Here is a 25,471-nt window from a genome sequence, read left to right as displayed (position 1 = left end):
TATTAGAAAATTCTATGAGAATTCAATTATTTAAAAACAAACATAGATCATTTATTAAATAATTAAATGCTTCTTAAAATTGAATTCGTATACATAATTCTATCAATAAATTTTTAAATAATTGAATTCATTCGACGAATTTTAATAAAATTTTTAAGAATAATTACATTTTTCAAGAAATTCGATTATTTTATTAAAAATAATTAAAATTTTGCAATGAGTTTTATTATATTTATAAAAATAATTAAATTATAGAGCAGAATTTTATAAAAAAAAAAAAGTTTCAAACAATTGATTGTTTTCGAAAAAATTTGTGCAAATTCTATTTTTAATAATTCAATTACTGTGAAATATCCATTAAATATAATTTTATATACAAATTATTAAATTGAGAACAATTTTTGTAAATAATTTAAATTTTGCAATTAATTTTATTAAAATTTTTGAAAATAATTGAATTCTTGTGATCAATATTGCTATTTATGAAAATAATTTACTTCCTCCGAATGATTTTATTATTTATGGAAATAATTAAATCCCTCAAAGAAAATTTAAAATTTATGAAAATAATTGAATTACTGCGCAAAGAATTTAATGCCAAATTTTTAAATATTTGATTTTTTGGAAAAAATTTATGCAAAATTTATTTTAAATAATTGAATTCCTGTGAAATTTTTACTTATTTGGAAAATAATTATTGTATATTGGTGTAAAATATTGTCAAAATATTGTCAAAATTTTTGTTTAATAATTGAATTCTTTTAAGAAATTTTATTAAAATAGTAGAATATTGAAAATCATTGAATTAAGAAAATTTTTTGAAAATAATTTAAATTTTACCATTAATTTTATTAAAATTTTTGAAAATAATTGAATTTTATTAATTTTCAAAATAATTGAATTCTTGTGATTAATATTGTTATTTATGAAAATAATTGAATTTTACAATGAATTTTATAAAAATTCCTGAATATAATTGAATTTCGGTGAAGAACTTTGCTATTTATAAAGATAATTAAAATGTTGACGAGAATTTAAAAAAAATTTTTGAATATAATTGAATTTCTGCGATGAATTTTATTCATTTTCAAAATAAATTGAATTCTTGTGATGAATATTGTTATATATGAAAATAATTGAATTTTACAATAAATTTTATAAAAATTCCTGAATATCATTGAATTTCGGCGAAGAATTGAATTTTGATATTTATAAAAATAATTAAAATGTTGACGAGAATTTTTAAAAATTTTTTGAAAATAATTGAATTTCTGGAAAGATTTTTAATATACCGATTAAGATAGTTAAATTCTTTTAAATAATTGCGTTAAAATTTTTAAAATTGGATCTAATTTGAACAGAATTGAAATTAAAAATTTTCAAAAAAATGCTTCATTAAATGATTTATAAGTAATAACTTTATGGCTTTTCTTTAATAGAATTAAGTTATTTCAAAAGAAATTATTGTCAGAAATAGAAATAATACAATATACAAATAATATTGCAAAAGAAGAAAATTGATTAATTTTTCTTAATTCTTTAGTTTGGTCATTTATTTTTTTGATTTATTATTTCGATAATTAATTTTTTTTTGATTGATTACAATCCTTCCTCTAATATGAGAAAGCAAACATAGAAATACATAAATAAAAAAAATCTGTACCCTATTGAGGATTTGAAAAATATTTCTCGGAAAAATGAAGTTTTGAAAAAGAAATTATCTCTCGCAGTCTCCTCGAATTTTACTCGGGGATAACTTGGAATGACTCAGACGTAACATTATCGCCGGACCAGTAGTTCTAGTTCCCGTATAAGCTTCTTGCTGAAATGTCGATCAATGGCATTATAAGTGTCTAGTGAGATATCATTTACGAGGGGATCTTATAATACCGATGAACGCTTGCAATAACCGACGAGACTGGGTGATGTCGTGCAAGAAAAATAGAGAAAAACTCTTCCTCTCTGCAATGAAAAATCGTGAAACGATTTCCCTTCGGCCATTAAAAAATACCAAATTTTTGCCATACTTGCATTTCTCTCGGGTTGTTAAAATTTTTATTTTAAAACCACACTCTTTTTTAAAAAAGGAAAAAAACACCTATTCTTTTTTTAACAACTTTACTTTTTTTTGAATAAAAAATTTATTACTGTTATGAATACTGATCAATTTATAAATTCACAGGGTTGCCACGCTTTTGCTCATTTTAAATTCCCTGACTTTTCCAGGTTTTCCAGGTTAATATTTAATATTAATATTTTAATATTTAATATTTATAAATTAATATTAATATTAATATTAATATTCAATATTTTTCCAGGTTTTTAAAACTACATATATTTTACAAAATAAAATAATTAGAAATTATAATTTTTCCATAGAAATTAAAATTCTTCAAAAGATTCAAATTCAAACCTTTTTGAAATTAAAGAACTTATAAAAAATTGTTACAAAACACATTGTTTATAAAACACATTGTTTATAAAACACATTGTTTTATAATAATTAAAAATGACCGACTGATAAAATCATTATTTTATATTAAATTTTCAAATCCTTTTAATCGATTATTCGGAAATTCTTCAATTAAAAGTATATTAGAAAATAAAAACTTGAAATAACTTAAAAAAAATTCAATTAAACTTTTAAAAAAAAAATTAAAACTACACAATTTTCAGTTAAAACTATAAAAATTTCAAATTTTCAAATATTATAATTTAAAACCTTTTCAAAATTTAATTATTTCTGAAAATTCACGCTAAATTCATATTTATATAAATTTTTATTAGAAACTTTTTTATCTTAACTTTAATTATTATTATTCAATTATTTTATTAGAAAAAATAATTGAATTAGCTAAATTTTCATTATCCTCTCATTTTCATTAATAAATCGAATTTTCAAAAGTTATATTCTCTACCACAAGAATAAATATCGAGGGAAATTAAAATAGCAAAGATGAAAAATATTTGCATTAATCAAAAAAAAAAAAAAAAAAGAAAAAAAAAATGAGGGTTTGCATTAATTACAAATGCAAAATGTATATGGTAATAATTGTGAATTTATTTATTCCCCTATGTGAAGAAAAATATCATTATAATGAAGAAAAAAAATTTATTTTCCCTAATTTAAAATATTAAATAATGCAAATTTAATTAACGTTCATAAACAGTTTTTTATATATGTTAAAAACAGGAACAAAACGAGAATAATAAAAAGCGAGACTTTTTAAAACTGGCTTCGTTAATTATTCTTCCTTTAAAAGTTCCGTCAACATTATTATTTATTTTTTTTTTTCACCTTTTGATTGAGAGAAAAACATCTGTATATTTCAAACTTAAAAGCAGTTTAAACTTTTGATGCCGTTTCCTTCTAACGTTTACTGGTTCAAACAGTTTTCTGTTTCAAAAAAGAAAAAGAAAAAAAAATTGTCAATAATATTGAAGTAGAGAAATTATTTCAAACTCAACTGTTTTTTTTTTTTATTTTTCCAAGAAATTTATTTTTTAAAAATGAAAAAAAAATACCTACTTGAAATTTGTTTTCTTTTTTTTGCGAAAAAAAAATTTCGTTTGCTTCTGTAATAATTTTTCACTCGGATTGTTAGTTAAATGGCGGACAGTAAAGTTTTAGCGTGTTCGTTTCATAGAGATGACAATTTTATGGTTATTGCATATTATTGAAAAATGTTTTATAGCAAATTCTTTTTTTTCGAGCCAGAAAGATGAGAGGTTTTTTTCGGAATGGAAAATCAGTCGTTATAAACAAATCACCAATGTATTTTGGCATCAATTTCAGTGGAACGTGAATTCCTCGCTATCCATAAAATCCATACTAGTTTTACAGTAATGCTTTCGTTGGTATAACACTGTCGATACTTTTTTTCCTTTTTATTTTACAAGGAAATTTTTTTTTTATTTTTGCTTCGTTTTAATATTTTCAAGTATAAAATATATTCACATTTTTCGAACTATAAATTCGTAATAAAATATCCATCTCTTTTTTTGGTAATAAAATATTTTTTTAAATTTTGTTATAAATTAATTTTTCAATTTTTATTCCTTTTAATATTTAAATGCTGTTTTTGATTTATTTTTCAGTAAAACATAAATTGTTTTCTAAATATATTTTAAAAATACGTCGTTCGAACGTTAAAATTTTATTAAAAATTTCCCCATGATATTTTATCATTAAATTAATATAATTCGCAGAGGAAAAAATTGACAGGAAAAATTAATTTTTTAGGAATTTTTCAATGTCAATAACTTTTTTGAAAGTAAAACTTTATATATATGTGAAAACATTTTCAAGTTTAAAATTAGGAATCCATCAAGTTAGAAACTTTGGAAACGTTTCAAATAAATTTGTTCCCTTAGCTCTCATTTAAATTTCTTTTATTTTTCCTTACGCCATAAAATTCAAATATAATTTTCCCTTAAAAGGTTTTCCCCGCTTCTGTGACAGTTCAGAAAACTCATTATATTAAAAGAACTTTTCGAAATAAACTTTGTGTTTGAAAAAAGATACAATTCTCTTTTTGTCAACATTGATTACTGTCTATTTTTTCTAAAAATATATTTTTCGACTTTTGTTTTTTTTCTCCATTTTTATTTTATTTTCATTTTAGGAATATTTTCTCATTTTTCTATTTTTAGCGAATTTTTTTATTTTTACAAAAAAAAACAATATTTTCATTCTTTTGTATTTATTTTTATTACGTGTCAAAAAAATAAAAGTTCATTATTTTTAATTTTCAATTACTTTTCAAAAAATAATTGCCTCGTTCATTGTGTGTTTTAATTCATATTGCAAACAAACAAATTCTCTCTATATAAATTAAAACAAAATAAAAAAAAATTAAAAACGAAAATTGAAAAATTAATTTATTGAATGAAATTTAATAAAAAAAATTTTTCATAGCGTTAATAATAATTATTTATTTATTATTATTATAAGTAAAAAAACGTTAATTTAATAAATAAATATTTTATTTTTTTATTAAAATGAAAATATTATAAAAAAATTTGTATGCAATTTAATGAATTTAATCTTTATGAAACAATTATTTATAGAAGTATTTAAAAATGAATACATTATGAGGATTAAAAAAAAGAAAAAAAGACTAGTCTCGAAAATTCCAGAAATGGTTTCCATACGTTGCCAACAATGAGTGAACTAACCGACGCCAATACAATAGCCAATCGACTGCACGCAATAAATTACTAAATAAAGGAAATAGCTGTCGTGGAAGAATGATCGGCATTCAGCAATAGATACACACACGCTTATTAGCAACGATTTAAAACACTTGGAAGAAAACAATAGAAAATATCATCTTACCCACTGAAATGTTCATACAAATTTAATTACTAATAACAATAATAATAAATATCTCTAACTTATTTTTTAACAATTAACTAGAAAAAGCGTAAAATATTGAATTTGAAATACAAATAAAAATAATAATAATAATAAAACCTAATAATGAAAATAATTTTTTTTTATATGATTTTTATTTTTATATGATTAGTATTTATTTTTATTAAATATATATTACAGTATACCAGAAATATTAATTTTTTCCACAAAAAAGAAAAAATTTTCTTTAATAAAATTTTTAGCCTCAAATTGATTCATTTTTCTAATTAAATATTGAGAAATTGTAAAATTAAATAATAAGAATAATTTTCTAAGAAAACCAATTTTTACGACAATGTTGTAACTAAAGGAATAAAGAATAAAAAAAGAACCTCACATAAATGTCAGCATCATTTATACTTTATTCCAATAAAGCGTTCTCCATTCTTCTGCGCCTTGTCTGACTAAAGCTGAACCTTTACTACTGAGAATAAGCCAAAGTCGTCATATAATCCAACAGTGTATTTGTCCAATAGACAATTGAAATTTTTTTTTCAACTCACTCCATTTTTTCTCTATTTAAAAAAAAGAAGAAAAAAAATTGAAAATTATATAGGGACTCGAGAAAATGGTTTTCTCTTCACGAAATATAAAAAATTCACTTTCACGTACGAATTTTTCTTCTAATTCAGGTATAATTTTCCAGTTTTTTTTTTTGTTCGTTCTTTTGTTACGAGGAAAAAATATATAATATAAAGTCATTTATTTTATTATTAACCCGCAAAGAATAAAAATATTCATTCCAATTGCTCTCTAAATCTTAATAAGTTAAAAACGAGTTAAAAATAACTAATTATTAGTAAACCCTTGGTTGAATTTTTGCTTCATTAATTAATAAAAAATAATTAATTATTAATTAACCATTAAAATTTCCTAATATATAATACAATTTTTATTAGTTGTTTCAGATGAAATTTTTTTTGCTTGCTTTAAATACTGAAAATTTTGATTCAAAATCACAACTTCATTTACTCATAAATAAAATTTATTTGATTCAAGTAACAACTAAATTTACTTGAATCAATTAAATTTTTTTTTTTCATTAAAAATTTTCTTTTAAATATCCCTAATAGAAATAATTTGTTATATTATAAAAAACATTTATCAAAAACAGGGCTCGAATAAAATTTTTACGGGGATTCAATTCTTTCGTAAATAATAAAATTTTTTTTAAGAATTCAATTATTTTCATAAATAATAAAACTCATTGCAAAATTTCAATTATTTTTAATACAATTTTAATCGGATTCCTCGAAAATGTAATTATTCTGAAAAATTTTCTTACAATTCGTCAAAAGAATTCAGTTATTTAAAAATTTATAGATACAATTTTTTATGAGAATTCAATTTTAAGAAACATGCAATTATTCAAAAAAAATAATAAAATTCGTTTCAATAATTCAATTACTTTAAGGAATTTTAATAAAATTCTTTTTTAAAATTCAATTATTTTGATTTATATCAAAATTCATTACAAGAATTCAAATCTTTTGAGAAGTAATAAAAAACTTTGCAAAACTAGAATTATTCTCAAAATTTTTGAAAAATTCTCATCAAGAATTAAGTTATTTTTAATTTTATAAATAGGTAGTGAAATTCTTCTCAGAAAGTTAAATATTTTCAAAAATTTTAATAAAATTCTTGTCAAAATTACAAATATTTAAACAAAATTTAATAAAATTCTTCGCATGAATGCAATTTTTTTCATAAATTATTATTTAAATTCTTCTCGTGAATTCAATTATTTTTAAAAATTTCTAATAAAATTCTTCAAAAGTTTTTAATTATTTTCAAAAATTGCAATAAAATTCTTTAATCCAATAAATTTTAGTAAAATTTTAATTAAATTCTTTAAAAGAAATTAATTATTTTTCAGAAGTTGTTAATAAAATTATTCTTAAAATTTTAATTGTAAGAAACATTCGACAAAATATTCAATATATTATTTATTTTTTTATTTACATAATTGAATTCTCGTAGAATTTTCTAATAAAAATTTATTTCAAAATGAATTTTTGTTTGAAATTTTAGATAATTTTTGAATATAAAAAGCATTACAGCGTAATGATAAATAATTAATAATTGATAAATAATTGAATTTTAAAAAGGTTTCAGATTATAATCTTTGAAAATTTCAATTTTTCATATTTTTAACTTACAATTCTGTGGAATTAATTTTTATAAAAAACTTTAACTGCGGATTTTTTTAAAATTATTTAAAATTTTTATTTTCTAATATATATTTAATTGAAGAATTTACGAAGAATTGAAATTTTGTAAAATTGAATTGTAAAAAAATGAATTTGAAAATTCTTATAAACAACTATTTCGAAAATTATTAAAAATAATGGATTTGTAGAAGCAAAAATTAAATATTGTTCGAAAGAAATAAAATTCTTCTTAGTGATTCAATTATTTTCACAAATAATAAAACTCATTGCAGAATTTCAATTATTTTTATTACAATTTTAATCGAATTTTTCGAAAACTATTCTTAAAATATTTTCTCGTAACTATTCATAAAAATTTTATTAAAATTCGTCGAAAGAATTCAATTATTTGAGAATTTGTTGATAACGATTCTTTATGGGAATTGAATTTTGAGAAACATTCAATTATTCAATAAATTATTTATTTGCATTTTTACATTTAAATTTGTATTTAAATAATTGAATTCTCGTTGAATTTTTTAATGAAAATTTTGATTTAAAAATGAATTTTAGTTAAAATTTTAGATAATAGGTAATTGAATAATATTAAAATCAATGTAGCGTGAATTTTTATTAATAATTGAATTTTGAAATTAATTTTTTTGAAAAAGTTTAATTGAATTTTTTTAATATTATTTTAAGTTTTTATTTTCTTATATTTATTTAATTGAAGAATTTACGAATAATTAAAATTTCGTAAAATTGACTATTATTGTAAATAAATAGATTTGAAAATTGACAAAAAATTTTTTCGAAAATTATTAAAAATTATAATATAATAATCGATTTAAAGAAGAATTTTAGTTAAAAATTCATGTTTTATAGTTATGAAAAATTTAATTTCTTGTTTTAAGTAAAATGTTCTCTTATTTATCTCTGAGTGTTTAAATTTTTGTCAGAAATTGGTCCGTAATTTTTAATTTTTGGTCCGTATATTCCGTATTTTAAATTTTTAAGTACTTTCACTGATTCGAGCCCTGCAAAAATGTAATAAAAATTAACGACCAACTGTTTTTTTTCTTGTAGGTTCCGCATGTATCCAGATCCACAAAGTAAGTCTATTTTTCTTAAAATTAATTATTTTTCTAATTAAAAAAAATCATTTAATTATATTTACTAGAAATTGGTTATTTTAAAAATACAAGAGAATATTTCCTTATTTTTCATAGGAATCCATGTATGGAAGTATTTCCACATGGAAAACTTTCAAGACTAGTTTCCATAAAATTTCGGAACCGTTTCCAAAAACCACTTCGACTTTTTAAAAATTTTCAGGAAATCCCTAAATTAAAATCCCCTCGGCATAAAATAGCAACATGCGAACTATGATAAATAGAAAAAAAAAATGTAGAAATAGTAGAGATGTGAAAAAATGAAGTGTCAACTTACGGATGAGATACTCGCCGATGAAGACACCTCATCGACATGGCACGCACCCTCGTGCGGCTGGAGGTCCAGGTGGCGCTGGAACTGGTGGGCGGGGTGATTTGGCGCTCGGTGGTGGGGGGAGCGTTGAACTGCTCCCCCCCCTGGGCCACCCCAGCGGCGCCGTGTGCTTGGCCCGAAGTAGCCAGCCCTACTTGTCCCGGGAATGGGCCCAAAATTTCAACGAAGCGACGTGCTAGTCTGCGGGCGAGCCGACGGGCAAGGCGCGCCCAAGCCGCACCGGCACCCACTCTGACGACAACTTTACCCACCCCCCTCTAATCAGGGGGCGGTTTACTCTGATTATTATCACACTAGAAACTAATTTCAATTAATTTTCTCCTTTCTCCAATTATTCAACACACGGTTTTCTTTTGTAAATAAAAAAAAAACACCAATTCAATCACTTTTGTTCTTCTGGGCTTTTTTTATGTCGCGTTAAAAATCACTATTTTTCATTTTCTTTTTTTCCCGTTGCTTGAAGTTCAGGTGAATTTAAAGTTGACTTAAAAGTGTCTTCTGGCTGAAAAAGAATTTTTTTTCCATTGAAAAATTGTTTTAAAATCTCGTTTTGGGTTGAAAATGGAATTTTATAGACTGGGTGACGTCAGAGGGGAAAAAAGTTGTAGACAGGGGAAAAAAGGATTGCGCAGGCGCATAGCGGCTGCGCGAGCTTTTTTTCCCCTGTCTACAATTTTTTTTCCCTCTGCATATCAATTTACAAGCCTTCTTACTCCCCAACTGCTCACTATTTTTTATTTTACTATTTAATGATCAAAAATTATTATTTTTATATTTTTTATTATAATTATTATTTTTATATTTATTTTATATAATATTATATTAAAATAATTATTATATATAATAATTGAAAATAATTCCAATTTTATAGTGTAAATTTAAATTCTAAAAAAAATAATTGAATTTTGAAAGAATTACAGTTGCAATTTTTAGAAATAATTAAATTTCATGAGGTTTTTCATTGAAATTATTTGAAATTTTAATTCCTGTGGAAAAATAAATAAGAATAAGTTTTTAAATTTTTTTTAACAAAAAGTATTGAATAATTTAATTAAGAAATTCCGAAAAAATTTGTTTCTTGAAAAAATGTAATAAAAAATTTTTTTAAATTAATTGTATTTCTGAAAATAATTCTAAAAAATTGAAACAATTGAAAATTTTGTCAAATTTTATTGAAATAAATTTAATATTTTAATGAATTTTATTTGTTTACTTTTAAAAATTATGTTGAAATGTAATTGTATTTTTGAAGAATTTTAATTAAAAAATTGGAAAATAATAGAATTTAAAAAAAATTTCAAATAAACTTATTTTGAAAATAATTGAATTAAACAAAGAATTTTTTTAAACTTTTTAAAATAATCGTGCTTGTTAATTATTATAATTAAATACATGATTTTTGAAGATTAAAATTATTAAAATTATGAAAATTGTATTGAGAATAATTGAATTCCAGAAAAGAATTTTATTATTTACAAAAAATTATGTGATTCTTGCGGTGAATTTTACTATACTTATAAAAATAATTGACTTGTTTCGAAGGATTTATTAAAATTTCGTAAAGAAATCATTAGTAAAATTTGATATTATTATTCACAAAAATGTCTTTTTACAAAATTTATTATTTATTTTATAAAAAAATTTTCCAAAAAAAAAAAAATAATAATAATAATAATACAGATTGATGTAACGTTTACTGCAGAATAACGTGCTACATTAGTCTATTGATTTCAGAATTATATATTCCAATGCAGTATTTATATATATACATATATATGTATTTTATAAAAGCGAATGAGTAAAAGTTTTTATAAATAAATCAATACTAAAAGGAAAATTATAGATGAAAAAATCGATTTGAAATTTCCGCAATATTTGACTTTCAAACTTCATGTCCGCACTCAATTGACACACGTAAATTTGTTACGAAAACTTGTTCCGTTTGATTTCAATTTATTTGCTTGGAAACAAAAATACTTTTTATTGTATAACGACAATGTTATTAGTCAAACTGAACATTTTGTTTTTATTTATTTTTTAACGTGCATAAACAATACTAAATATAAAAAATCAAAATAAATAAATAATAAATAAATATAGAAATTATAAGTATAAAGAAAATAAATAAGCAAGTAGAGATAAAAAAAAACAAATAAATGAATATATAAATAATAGAGAAAAAATAAAAATATACTCAAATAAAATTTTTCTCCGGGTGCATAAATAGTAAATAAAATAGTAGAGATAAAGTTCTGGTACTATTATTATAAATACTAATTTTCATCTCAGTCAAAAATAGTATCCTCTTTTATAACAGCCCTACTTTTTAATTACTACCTACTCAATTAATAACACAAGAATTTATAGCATATATTTTTTAATTTTCTCCCCCTCTTGAACTATATATAGAACTAAATAAAGAAAAAAAATGTTCAAAATTCATCCGATTCAAATCAGTAGATACACGATAAAAATAATTTTTAAAAAATGTGTAATATACCTCTAAATATACTTTTTTTATTTTAAGAAAATCTAATGCGAATAATGTGAAAGAAATTAAAGTTATAGTGAATAATTTAAAAAAAAATTTGTGTTTACACAAAAAAAAATAATAAATACTAATAATAACAATAATATAAAATAATAAAAAGTGATAAATAGTAAAAAAATAATATAGTGGAAAAAAGAATGTAAACAGAAAGGATAAAATTTATTAAATGAAAATAGAAAGAAAAAAATGAACAATAAAAGAGAGAAAATTTTTGATTGACCCAGAAAGTATATTTGACTCAGTCAAAAGAAATAATGAAAAGGATTTATTTTTCTTATATAAATTGTAAAAAGCAGTACTTTTAAGTTTTGCATTGTATATAAAAAATTTCTTTAATTAAAAGAAAGAAAGAGAGAGTTTTCCAAGTGTATAGTAGTAAATTGCGAAAAAAAGAAAAAGTTCACTTCAAATCGACAATTTCTTGTAAACTTTTATTAAATTATTATTTTTCTTTTTTTTGAAATTGCGAGAAAAAACTTTATTTCAGTGTAAAATATTCCGAAATCGTATTTTTATATTTTATGAGAGAATTATACAAGTCTTAAATAAATTAATTTACTTCAATGAACTAAACAAATTAAATAAATTGAATTAAGTGAATTATCAGTTATTTATTTAGAATTAGATTTATTTCCTTTCCTCTAGTTCCTTTTGAATTTAATTCCTATCCTTGAAATTAAAATTAATGAGGCAAAAATATTTTATCTGAAACATCTACTAATTTTATTTTATTAGCGAAATTTTTTGAATAAGTTGTAATTTATAATAAAAAAAATAAAATAAAAAACTAATATATAATAGAATATTGTATCGTAATTTCCGATTTGTGAAAAAAGGGAAAATAATAGAGAGGGAAATATTACAAGAGAGATGCATGTTTACGATGAGAAAATAGAAGGAGACTGAAACGGCGGAATTTGATGTTTTGTTTTAGTTATTATAACACAAGAAATGTTGTTTGCCGCACAGAGAGTGGCAAGGCGGAAACGCAGTCGAACTTTCATAATTACATAACGGATTTTGAAATTGGGTCGGAAAATGCTTTGCGAGTGTCTGGCTCTGGTCGTTTCACCCCGAAAACGAACAAAGTGGCGCGCAAGTAATCTGTGACTTAAATAGCAAAGCAATATCCGGCGACTATCACGACTTCACATATAGAGATAGGATAATCTACTGTTTGACCAATGTGGACCTAATTATAGTTTCGTACCGTTCGATTCGCGAGTTAAATTCAAAAAAAAAATTATATATATATTTATTTTCTTTATCTCAAAAATATTCATTTGCATTAAATTTCAGATAGATCAACTTTTACGGATCTAAATATCAAATACTCTCAAATATCAACAAAATAATAATTTTTTACTCAAATCTTATTTATTTTTCCGAACAAAAATAATAAATATATAAAATAATATTTTTACATGTTATTAGAAAATTTATTACAGGGTTACAACAAAAATTTAATTTTCTTTTTCCCTGATTTCCAGACAAAATTTTCACTTTTTCCCTGGCTCTAAAAAATATTCTGATTCACTCAAAAAATGACTAAAAAAAATGTTCTACTACATTTACTAACGAATTTCTTTAATTGTGAAATTATTCGAAAACATTAATAACTTCATTTTTAAATAAATATTTAATTATTACTTTTCCACAGAAAATAAAGTTTTCAAAAATTTCAAATTCAAACTTTAAAATATTTAACTTTAAATATTGTTACTCTAACTTCTTCGAAATTATTTTTATCATTTTAATTCAATTATTACTATTTTCTAGAATTTTTTAACTAAAATTCTTCTTTAACTCAATTATATTTTTAATAATTTTTGAAAAAATTCTTTAAAAAAGTAATTTGAAGAAAATTTTTAAATCCATTTGTTTTACAATTCAACATTACGAAATTTTGATTTTTCGGAAATTCTTCAATTAAATATTTATTAAAAAATAAAGACTTCAAATAATTTTTTAGAAAAATTCAATTAAACTTTTTTAAAAAAAATAATTTTACAGAATTGTTAGTTAAAAATATGAAAAATTCAAATTTTCAAAGATTTTAATTGAAAACCTTTTCAAAATTCAATTATTTCTTAAATTCACGCTATAATGCTTTTAATATTCAATTACTATCTAAAATTTCAAACAGAAATTCATTTTGAAATAAATTTTTATTAGACATAATTCTACGAGAATTCAATTATTTAAATACAAAAATAAATAATTTATTGAATACCCTAGGTGAATGTTTCTTGCAATTGAAATTTTAAGAAGAATTTTATTAACAACTTTTGAAAATAATTAATTTCATTTCAGGAATTTAATTAGAATTTTACTGAAATGTATTGAATTAAAGAATTTTATCGCAATCTTTGAAAATAATTGAATTTAGGAGAAGAATTTAAATAATAATTTATGAAAAAAATTGCATTCATGAGAAGAATTTTATTAAATTTTGTTTACATAATTGAAATTTTGACAAGAATTTTATTAAAATGTTTGAAAATAATGGACTTTTTGAGGAGAATTTCGCATTTATTTATAAAAATAACTTAATTCTTGACAAGAATTTTAAAAAAATTTTGAAAATAATTTAATTTTTGCAAAGTTTGTTATTACATTTCAAAGAATTGAATTCTTGTGATAAATTTTGTTATTTATCAAAATAATTGAATTTTGGAAAAGAATTTTATTAAAATTCCTTCAAATAATTGAATTATGGCAACGAATTTTATTATTTTTTTGAATAATTGAATTTTTGGTGAAAAATTTTGCTATTTATAAAGATAATTGAATTCTTGACGAGATATTCGTTAAAATTTTCGAAAATAATGGAATTTCTACGAAAAATTTTATTACTTTTGAAAATAATTGAATTTTGAAAAGAATTTTATTAAAATTTCTAAAAATAATTGAAATTTTGACAAGAATGTTATTAAAATTTTAGAAAATAATTGAATTATTGCAACGAATTTTATTATTTTATTGAATAATTGAATGTTTCTTAAAATTGAATTTTTTCGTCAAGTTTTAATAAAATTTTTAAGAATAATTGCATTTTTCGATGAATTTATTTAAAATTGAATTAAAAATATTTGAAATTCTACGATGAAAATAATTGAATTCCTAAAAAAAATTTTATCATTTATGAAAATAATTGAATATATTTTCGTAGAATTGTATCAAAAAAGTTTTTTCAATAATTAAATTTTGTGATAAATTTTATGAAAATAGTAAATACATTGAAAATCATTGATTGGGAAAACCTTTTGAAAATAATTGAATTTTTGGGGAAAAATTTTGCAATTTATAAAGATAATTGAATTCTTGACGAAATATTCGTTAAAATTTTCGAAAATAATTGAATTTCTGCGAAGAATTCGTGATAATTTCATATAGTTTATGAGGCAAACAAAAAATAAACAAAAATTCAGAATTTTCTTATAAATTCTAAAAATTTTAATTTTTCCAGTATTTTTAATAAAATTCCCTGACTTTTCCCTGAATTCCCTTATTTCCCTGACCGTTGGCAATCTTGTTATTATTTAAAGAAAAATACTCTGAAGAAAAATAAATTTTCGACCAAATTTGAAATGATTGATTACTGAAACACTGACAAAATTCTGTAAGACCCGATAAATATTGGAAAATTTCCAAGGAAGAAAATTTTAATCTTTCTTTTTTCTCTTTGTATAAAAATAAAACATAAATAAATCATGAAAAACGCACACGCGGTAGGTATTGAGTTTGAATTTTGGAATATTTGTAAATTTTGCACTATATTCGTATTTTATAAATGGTTTTCTATGGACAGAATAGAGAATGAGGCACGTGCGCATGTTATTGTTTGAGAAAATAGTTTTGTTTGGATAATATTCACACACACATATGGGGACGTGGTGAGAAAAAAGGCGCATAATTTTAGATGTAAATGGCACGCATCCAACCATCAGAGATTTATATATAAATCGATCGCAAAACGATTACCCTTGTCCGCCTTATTCAGTCTCTTATTTTTCTCTTCCCTCATTCCCCAAATTATGCAAATTATGATGTCAATGATTCAAAAATTTCAAATTCGATTAGAAATTTTTCATTATAAATATTTTTATATAAAAGTAAATTTTATTATTTTCGAAAGTAAATTTTAGTATAAAAATATTCAGAGTAAATTTTATTATTTTCGAAAGTAAATTTTAGCATAAAAATTAACTAATTTTTTAATAAATTTAAATTTAAAAATTAACTAATTTTTAAATAAATTTAAATTTAAAAATTAACTAATTTTTAAAAAATTTTACATGTAAAACTGTCTTCAGAAATAATATATAAACGAGACGCATGTAAATTAATTTCTTAACATTTATATTTGACATATTTTTAATAAAATTTTCCTTTGACAGAATTTCCATTTGATAAAATTTTTATTTACTTCCTTTCTAAACTTGACAAAAAAAACAATTTTTCAAGTATAAATAAAAATATATTTAAAGTACATGAATTGTATACTTAAAAAATATATAATATATACTTTATATAGAAAGAATCGCAGTTATCGGAGAAATATCGTCTTTGCTTCAAAAGATATTCTAAATCGTTTTTTCCCCCCTTTTTTATCCACTTGTCAGATAAATTGTTATACATCAAAAAATGATGAATGATTCACGGATTTATTCACCGACAGTAGGTGATACATTTTTTCCCAAAAAAAAAAAAATTTAAATATTTACTACATTAGTTGCGCAAATTATAAGAAGATATTTGATAACAGTTTAAAATTTTATTTATTCAAAATTTATTCAAATTAGAAAATATAAAATAATTCAGGAGGAGAAAAAAGTTTTGTTTCAAAAAAGCATTTTAGTCAATAATAACTAAAAACAATTATTTATTTTATATTTATAATATAGAAAATCAAGATTTTTTATTGATTTTAAAAATTAGTATTATTAATTTTTGATTTTAAAAATTTTTAAATTTCTTGAATTTAGATACAAAACGTTAATTATGTTCTTTGTATTAATTATTATTATTCTAATTTTTATTTTTAGTTATATTTCAATTTTCTTGGGTTTTTAAAAATAAATATATAAACTACAATTAAAATTATTATTTTGTGAAAATTTGAAAGAAAATGACCTAAAAGAAATGTAAATCTTTATTTGAAGAGAAGAAAACAATGTAATAAAATCAACACCGAAGGAAGACGGTAAATTTTTATAAGATTTTTTTTATTTTTTTATTTTATTTTTTTTTGCTAGAAAAAAAAACATAAAATACTACATTTACTTTTTATTACTTGAAGGCTCCCGGTTGAGTTTTATGATCTTCAACCTCTCTTCTGACATAAATTAAATTAAAACCTCAACACCAACTTTTTTTTTCTTACCGTGCGTGCTTTTTATATGTCTAACAAAAATTGGTATCACGCGGTATAAAAATTAGAGTTTAAAAAAGAAATTACTCAATTTCGTTGTGTGGTATAAATTTATAGATGAATGGAAATTTTTAGAAATTCACTTGTCGTATTATATAACGTCGAAATATTCCATGGAAGTTCTCTATGGAATTTCCGTGGAGTTTCCATGGAAATTCTGCAAGTTTTTTATTTTAAAAATATTTTAATATTTCCAGGGTTGCCACAGGTCAGGGAAAAGTCACGAATTTTTATTAAAGTACTGAAGAAAATTGAATTTAGAAGCAGTTACGAATGATTGCAGAAATTCAATTACTTAAATCAAAAAGTAATAAAATAATTGAATATTAAAAACATTTATAGTATGAATTTTCAAAAATAATTGAATTTTGAATATTTTTGAAAATAATTACATTTTTCGAAAAATTTAGGTTCAAATTATATTAAAAATAATTGAAATCCTTTGAAGAATTTTATTATTTAGGAGAATAATTGAATTTTTGTAAAGAATTTTTATTATATCTTTTTTTAAATAATTGAAATCCTATGATCTATTTTATTATTTAGGAGAATAATTGAATTCTTGTAAAGAATTTTTATATTTTTTTAAATAATTGAAATCCTATGAAGAATTTTATTATTTAGGAGAATAATTGAATTTTTGTAAAGTATTTTTATTATATCTTTTTTTAAATAATTGAAATCCTGTAAAGAATTGTGTTATTTATGAAAATAATTGAATTCTTGCAACGAATTTTATTACATTTTTTTAAAAATAATTGAATTCTCTTGAGAAATTTTATTAAAACAGTAGATTTTGAAAATAATTGAATTTCAGCGAAGAATTTTATTATTTGTGAAATGTAATTGAATTCTGGCAAAAAAATTTTTGAAAATAATTACATTTTTCGAGGAATTAATTTAAAATTGTACTTAAAAATAATTGAAATCCTAAGAAAAATTTTATTATTTATGAAAATAATTGAATTCTTGCAACGAATTTTATTACATTTTTTTAAATAATTGAATTCATGGGAAAAATTTTAGTACTTGTAAAAATAATTGAATTCTAGGGAAGGATTTTATTAAAAATTTTGTAAATAATTAAATTTTTTTTTGAAAAATATTATGGAAATTTAAATTATTATAAGTTGTTAAATTTCATAAAGATTTGAATTTGAAATTTTAGGAAAATCATAATTCCTATGGAAGAATGATAAGAATAATTCCATGGAATTTTCCGACGGGGGTGATTATGGTATTTATAGATATCTATGAAAAGTAATTACATTAAATGCAATCTCATCGTTTCCTAAATATTAAAATGTATCGGAGAGAGCTCCCCCTCTCAAATATTATAATACTTGACTTATGACAGTTATAAATCAAGTATTAAGATAGAAATGCAACTATTCTTTTTTTTGTGAGGAGGAGAGAAAAAAATAAATTTTTTGACTTCTTTTAGCACACAGCTATATTGTCTCTTTTTTTTCTTAGTCTCTCGAGGAGTGTAAAAATTATACAAAATAAATAATTTATCACGTCTACATATAAATCTCAATTTCTTTTAAGAAATTATTTTTTCCAAATTTGAATAATAGGGAAGGAAAATTTTCCTGGGTTTTTCCACTTGACACGAAATATAATAATTATAATGATTTTTTCTATTTACTCTTTGCTTTAATAAAATTTCTATTTTTGTTTCTTATTTTCCGCATGCATTTAGAAAAAAATCGTTTCCTTTGGATTTTTTTCTAATTTCTTAGTTTCGTCAATGCTTTCTTTATGATTTTTGCTTCTTTGCAAAAAAATTGTAAATTTTAATTTTATCAACAAGTTGAAGTTGAAAATATTTTCATTTTCCTTTTTTTATTTGCTACAAAATAATAATTCCAAAAAAGATTGAAGCAATTTTATTTATTTATTCATGTAAATTTGACTAAATATTTTTTTTGTTTCTAAGAAAATAATTATTAGAAAAACAATTTTTCATTTTTTCTATTCGACACGAAACAATAATTGCAATAAAAATGGTAACAATTTTATCAAGTAGTTGAAATTTTAATGCAAATAAATAAATTATCTAATGAAAAATAATTGCAATGTAATATCTTTAAAGAAAGAGCTTTAGAGAGAAAATAAATTACAAATTTTTTTCAATTGCATCTGATTTATGATAAAAATATTATTGAATAAAAAATAACATTTTGCAATAAAAATAGTGAAATTTTTTTAATAGAGAAATTTTTTTCTCTTTTATCTTTGGAGTCATTCCATTATATTTCGACTAAAGTCGTTGCTGACTAATTTTAAAAAATTATAATATTTTGCAGGAATGATGTTAAAGATATTAGGATCACCGAACAAAAAGAATTTTTTAAATATTTTTTATATTTATTGTAAAATAAGCATCTAAAGTATATGAAGTCGTAAAAACTGTCACATTTTCATCTATTAGAAAATATTAAAGAAAACACATAATTTACTATAAAAATGTAAAAAAGTTATAATAATTTATTAAGAATGAATTGTTTTATTATTATAAATTGATAGAAACAATTATTAATAAGAAATATTAAATAAAAAAGGATTTTAAAGTTCACCTGCCAAATAACCTAATTTTGCAAATTTCATTCACTAAATGTGAGAAAGAGAAATCATTAAATTGAATAAAACCTTATGAAATATAAAGAACCTGTGATTAACTTTTAGTTTTTCTTTTCACTTTCTTCCTTTTTTCTTCATAAATGTTAAAAAATAAGCAATTAAAACTGGCACTTTGCTTATTTTCACGATTTTAAAATGCAAATAACTTCTGCCCAGAAAAATGAAAAATTACGAAAATTGGACAATAATTATTTGATCACTAAATACACTCACTGGAAAAAGATTTTCTTTGGTCCCGAAGCTATTTTCCGAAATAATTAATTTTAAACTTTTCACTATTTCTATCAGGTTAATACATGTGATTTTTTTAAAACTGAAGTTGGTTCAAAACGATTAAACAAGAAGAGCTAACTTCGTCCTTTAAAAAACACATGTATTAACCTGATAAAAATAGTAAAAAGTTTAAAGGTAATGAATTTGGAAAATAGCTTCGGGACCAAAGAAAATCTTTTTCCAGTGAGTGTATTTAGTGATCAAATAATTATTGTCCAATTTTCGTAATTTTTCATTTTTCTGGGCAGAAGTTATTTGCATTTTAAAATCGTGAAAATAAGCAAAGTGCCAGTTTTAATTGCTTATTTTTTAACATTTATGAAGAAAAAAGGAAGAAAGTGATAAGAAAAACTAAAAGTTAATCACAGGTTCTTTATATTTCATAAGGTTTTATTCAATTTAATGATTTCTCTTTCTCACATTTAGTGAATGAAATTTGCAAAATTAGGTTATTTGGCAGGTGAACTTTAAAATCCTTTTTTATTTAATATTTCTTATTAATAATTGTTTCTATCAATTTATAATAATAAAACAATTCATTCTTAATAAATTCTTATAACTTTTTTACATTTTTATAGTAAATTATGTGTTTTCTTTAATATTTTCTAATAGATGAAAATGTGACAGTTTTTACGACTTCATATACTTTAGATGCTTATTTTACAATAAATATAAAAAATATTTAAAAAATTCTTTTTGTTCGGTGATCCTAATATCTTTAACATCATTCCTGCAAAATATTATAATTTTTTAAAATTAGTCAGCAACGACTTTAGTCGAAATATAATGGAATGACTCTTTGTTTTTTTTAAATTCCATAAGTGAGCAGTTAGCGAACACGAGGCAAAGGGAAGTGCCCTCCCCTTTCTCATTATAATTTTATTAAATAAAAATTTACAATTAAAATTTCTAAAAATACAAAAAGAAATTTTTTTTTAAGTAAAAAATATTACTCACCTGAATGCCATTTGAAACACAATTGAGAATTGGATCCAGGGCCGAAAATTCGTTGTACAAATCCTGCTGATCACTCTCGTTTGAAAATAAAAAATTTACCACCTCCCGATTGAAAAAAAGAAAAATTATCCGAAAACTCGATATTTTTGAGTTCTCACTTTTTGAAAATGGGGGAAATAGAATTGTTTACCACACGATCGATTTGTTTCTAGTGTAATTATTATTATTTTTTTTGTAATAATAAATAATAATGTTAACCGTTAGTATCACAATGAATGATCGTTATTATATCTTATACTGTATTTATAGTGTTTAGATCACAGTCGCGAGAATTGATCAAAAACCTTCTTAATTAATTGAAATATATTTTGAAAATGATTTTCCTTTCCTCTTTCTCTCTCTATTCTTCTTTATTTTTCAAGCAAATTTCAAACAAATCGCAAGTGATTTTCGCAAGTTTCTTGGGAGAAGATTTAATTTTTTTTTTCAGGGGGAAAAATATAATTTAATTTTCTCTCTCTTTCTCTTTTTCTCGTTCTTGTTTTTCGTTTTCTTTTTCTCTTGGAATTATTATAACAGAGTGAAATTTTTCTATGAAAAGAGTAAGCTTGTGAAAAAATGCACTTTGTAAGCCATTGGATTTAGAAATCGTCTCTCTTTTTCCCTCTCATCGCTCCCTCTCTCGCTCTCTCATTGATTTCATCATCGGGTCAAATGTGTACAAAAATTCCGTTATCTCAGTAACATCCTTAAAATCCATGAACGAAAATTTCTCAACAAATCGACATTATTTAAATTACTTCCATTCTCTCGACATTTCATATTTTCATCCATCAATATTTCTACTTGAATTTGAATTTCCAATAAATTTGAATTTTCAATAAATTTCCAAACAATTTTAATTTTCCTCTTAACGTTCTCGTAGTATTCACGATTTTTCTTTAGAAAATTTTGCCAAATTAATTCATTACTGATAAATTTATAACTTTTTATATTATTCTTCCTCTTCTTGATCAATGAATTATTGATAGTCGCGATATTATTTTTACTCCAAGTATTATTGACGTTTGACACATTATCATTATTATTATTATTATTACTATTATTAGTACTGTTATTTTTGATCGTAAAATTATTTTCGCCACGCGAATTAATTTTGCTTTTCGCACTAAATAAATTTCTTGAATAATCCGTTAAATTTATTATTTTATGGTTTGAAATAGAGCAGTTGTTATTTTCGGATTGAAATGAATTGAAAGGGAGAAAAATATTTTGCAAATTATTTTGTAAATTACTTTTAATGTTAATGGAAGTAATGTGAAAATGGGGAATCAGTGTATTTTGAAAGATTTGATATTTCAAAATAATTTCTTCTTTGAGATGATTCTTGATAATCAGCATCCTTTGGAGCAAGGAGGGATCCAGTGTAATTTCTAGTTTTTTTTTTTTTTTTTTTGATGGAAAAAATTTTTCTTTTACTTGTTGTATTTATGTTGATAATAATTGGGACAATGGAATTTATAGTCGAGTTGCATGGTCTCTAGAGTCAACATCATCATCACGTGGTCCCAGCATCACAGCAGCATATCTCTAATTATCAAAGATATCAAGCAATTTCCCGGGAAATCGAATTCTCAACTCCAATAATCTCACGATGATATTAAATCTGCTACAAATATACCGTGTCTGCTCTTACGAATTTTTATCTTCTTTCTAAAATTCTGCCAATAGTTTTCATCTTAAAGATTATTCACAGAAAAAAGTGAGTGTTATTTTAACACTGAATTCGGTGTTAAAAGTGTCTGCATCAAACTTTAGCTCGGAAGTGTTATTTTAACACCGAAAATAAGGTAAATTTTCTATTATAGAAAATTTATCCTCACTAAAATTACCCTACCAAAATTTACCCGCATCAAAAACAACACTCGCTTTTCTCTGTGTTTTTTACTTTTTTCCCTTTTGTTAATGAAATTATTTTTTCCAACAAATTCTGAAATTTTTCACTAAATTTATAATTTTTTCGCCAATGTTGGAATTTCAAAATTTTTCTTTGTTTCAAATTTTTTTTCAAAGGTTTTAAAGTTTTTATTTCAAAAATTTCCTGATTTTGATTTTTCTATTGTATTTTTTCGTTTGGAATTGATTTCAATTGAAAACTTCTCTTGATTTTGAATTTTTTTTTTTCTGTAAATTATGAAATTTCTCTGAGTTTTGAAATATTTTTTAATGTTGCAATTTTTAGGCGTAATTTTATAAAATTTCCTGTTTTTGTTTATTCAAAAGAATTTTCTTTTGTTTTCACCGTTTGGAATTGACGCGAATTTAAAAAATTTTCTGGATCTTGAACTTTTACTTGAAAATTCTTGAAATTTTGGAAAAATTCTCTCTTCTTGAAATATTTTCAAGTTTCGAATTTTTTCTGACTTAAAAAATTTTTCTTTTAATTTTCGCTGTAAAATTGGTTCGAAATTTTGTAGGTTGTGCAGATTTTGAATTTTAATTCCAATTTATTAATTTCTCTGTTTTTAAAATTTGTTTTCCCAATTTTTTTATTGTATTGTTAAAAAAAATCCTTTTTTGTTTCAACAAAATTTACTTTTCGTTTTTTGTTTCCTCTTTTTCTGTCCTTCCTTCTTACATTGATTAATTGCTTTTTTAATTTCAAATTCTGTTCAATTATAAATCCTGTTAATTATAGAATTTTTCTTTTCTAAAAATTTTTTTCTGTTTAAATGTTTCCCAGTTTTAAAAATTTGACATTGTTTCAAAAATTGTTCTCTAATTTTTCTTTTTGTTTTTCCTTCTGCAATTGGTTCTCTTTTCTCTTTATTTGGGATTTTTTTCTGATTTCAGAATTTTCCAATTGAATTAATTTACTTTTTATTTATTTTCTCAATTCAAAAAAAGTTTAAGTTTCTTTAATTTAATTGAATTTAAAAAATTTAATTTTCTTTTTGGATTATTTTCTTTTCTATTTGGAAGATTTTCTACTTTTCGGAATTTTCCTTCTTTTAAAAGTATCCTCTGATGTTGAAATTTTGTTGGTTTTTGAATATTTTTTTTTTTTAAGTTAGTCTTTAATTTTGAAAACTTGTACGCTTTTAAAATATTTTCCAAAACTTTGAAAATTTTCTGGTTGTATTTTCCAATCTAAAGTTTTCCTTTCTGCCGTTTTAATTTCTCTTTTTGAAAATAATTCTGATTTTTAGTTTTTTTTCTAAATTTGAAAATTTATCAAGTTTCGCTTCTTTCGAAATTTCTCTAGATGTTGCAATTTCTTCCTTAGATTTAATGTCAAAAATTACAAATTTTTTTTGTCTGTCGCAATTTTCCCTTTGGATTCAAATAAAATATTATTTTTCCTATTAAAAAATTTATAAATTTTTGTTGTTATGTTTTTCTTTTCGTAATTTTCCCCTATTTTCCTTTTTTTATTTATTTGCGAATTTCCCTTGTTTTAATATTCCTGATTTTGTTTACTTTTTCCTGAGTTTACTTTCTCTTCGGATTTTTAATTCTCCAATTGCTCTTTTCAATCTTTCTTTTCTTTTGTTCAATCCTCTCTCTGCTTTTGAAATTCTTTTCTCCTGTTTTTGCCAATTTTCCCTCCTTTGATTTATGCAAAAAATTCCCTTTTGAAAACTGCTGATAAAAAAGCTTTTCTAATTTCCGAATTTCTCTCCTTTTCCTCTAATTCTTCTTTCTCTCTTTTTTTCTCTTTTTTTCTCTTTGATTTCTCACAATTTCATTTCAATTTTCCCCTGTGATTCACATCTGATTCAAAAATTATTGGGACAGTTTTAGTTTTTTTTCTCCTTTTTTGGTGGTCAATCAAATAAATTTCACCCAATTAATCGCGGTGGCGAAACGAACGAGAGAATAAAAATAAAATGCAAAAAAAAAGTCGATCACTCGCGCTCACTGGATCTCGCGAATAACACAGAATACTTGCCGCGATCTAGAAAAATGAAAAACTCGTGCTCCTTGCCGAGTGGCACACGAAATCGTAAAGCAGTTCCGGTAAATTGACACGGGATAAATTTTTTTCTTTCCTTGCTTCTCCAGGATGATCTCATGAGACTTGTGTTTATTTATTTATTTTTTTTTGGTTTCGAATTATGCCCGATAATTTCCTTCCCTCTCTAGTTGGACAAGAGGGGAATTGATTTTGTTAAAAATTTTTGATCTATTGAAAATTTTCCAAAAATGGGACCGATTTTTTTTGCTCTTTTGTCTCTGATCGATTTTGGAAAGCATGTCACACGAGTTGGCTGTAACAGTCCCTTTGGAGAAATCTCCCGTGTTTTTTTTTTGGGGGAAAAAAATTTTTCTTTTCTGAAAGGGTTTTTATGAGTGGAGGAATTTTTTTTTTTTGGGAAGTGTTGTGTGGGTGTGTATCGTTGAAGGGTTAGAAACACAATTCTCGATGTTGGGCGGCTGGCAGCCGGCCTCACACTGGCCTCTTCCGCCGAGACAGCAGCAGACTATACGACTCGCCCTGTGCCTGATCCTCCCAAATCAACCCCCTCATTCCTCGA

The 25,471-nt window shown here is 22.6% G+C and overlaps 1 protein-coding gene across 1 annotated transcript in view; it reads right to left on the bottom strand.

The window, feature by feature from the left end:
• LOC122508249 (potassium/sodium hyperpolarization-activated cyclic nucleotide-gated channel 2) overlaps positions 1 to 22,785 on the bottom strand; it is a 242,980-nt gene extending 220,195 nt beyond the window's left edge. Inside the window, exons 1-2 of the mRNA XM_043621500.1 lie at positions 20,934 to 22,785; positions 9,016 to 9,574 (exon numbers count right to left, since the gene is read on the bottom strand). Coding sequence (XP_043477435.1) covers positions 9,016 to 9,053 — 38 coding nt within the window. The 5' untranslated portion in view covers positions 9,054 to 9,574; positions 20,934 to 22,785. The remainder of the gene's footprint in view (positions 1 to 9,015; positions 9,575 to 20,933) is intronic.
• Between the last annotated feature and the right edge of the window lie 2,686 nt (positions 22,786 to 25,471).

The sequence above is a fragment of the Leptopilina heterotoma genome, unplaced genomic scaffold (genome assembly GCF_015476425.1).
Source record: "Leptopilina heterotoma isolate Lh14 unplaced genomic scaffold, ASM1547642v1 Lhet_53, whole genome shotgun sequence".
Classification (NCBI taxonomy): Eukaryota; Metazoa; Arthropoda; class Insecta; order Hymenoptera; family Figitidae; genus Leptopilina; species Leptopilina heterotoma.
The sequence above is the reverse complement of the archived record's forward strand: the minus strand, read 5'-3'. Positions and strand labels throughout refer to the sequence as shown.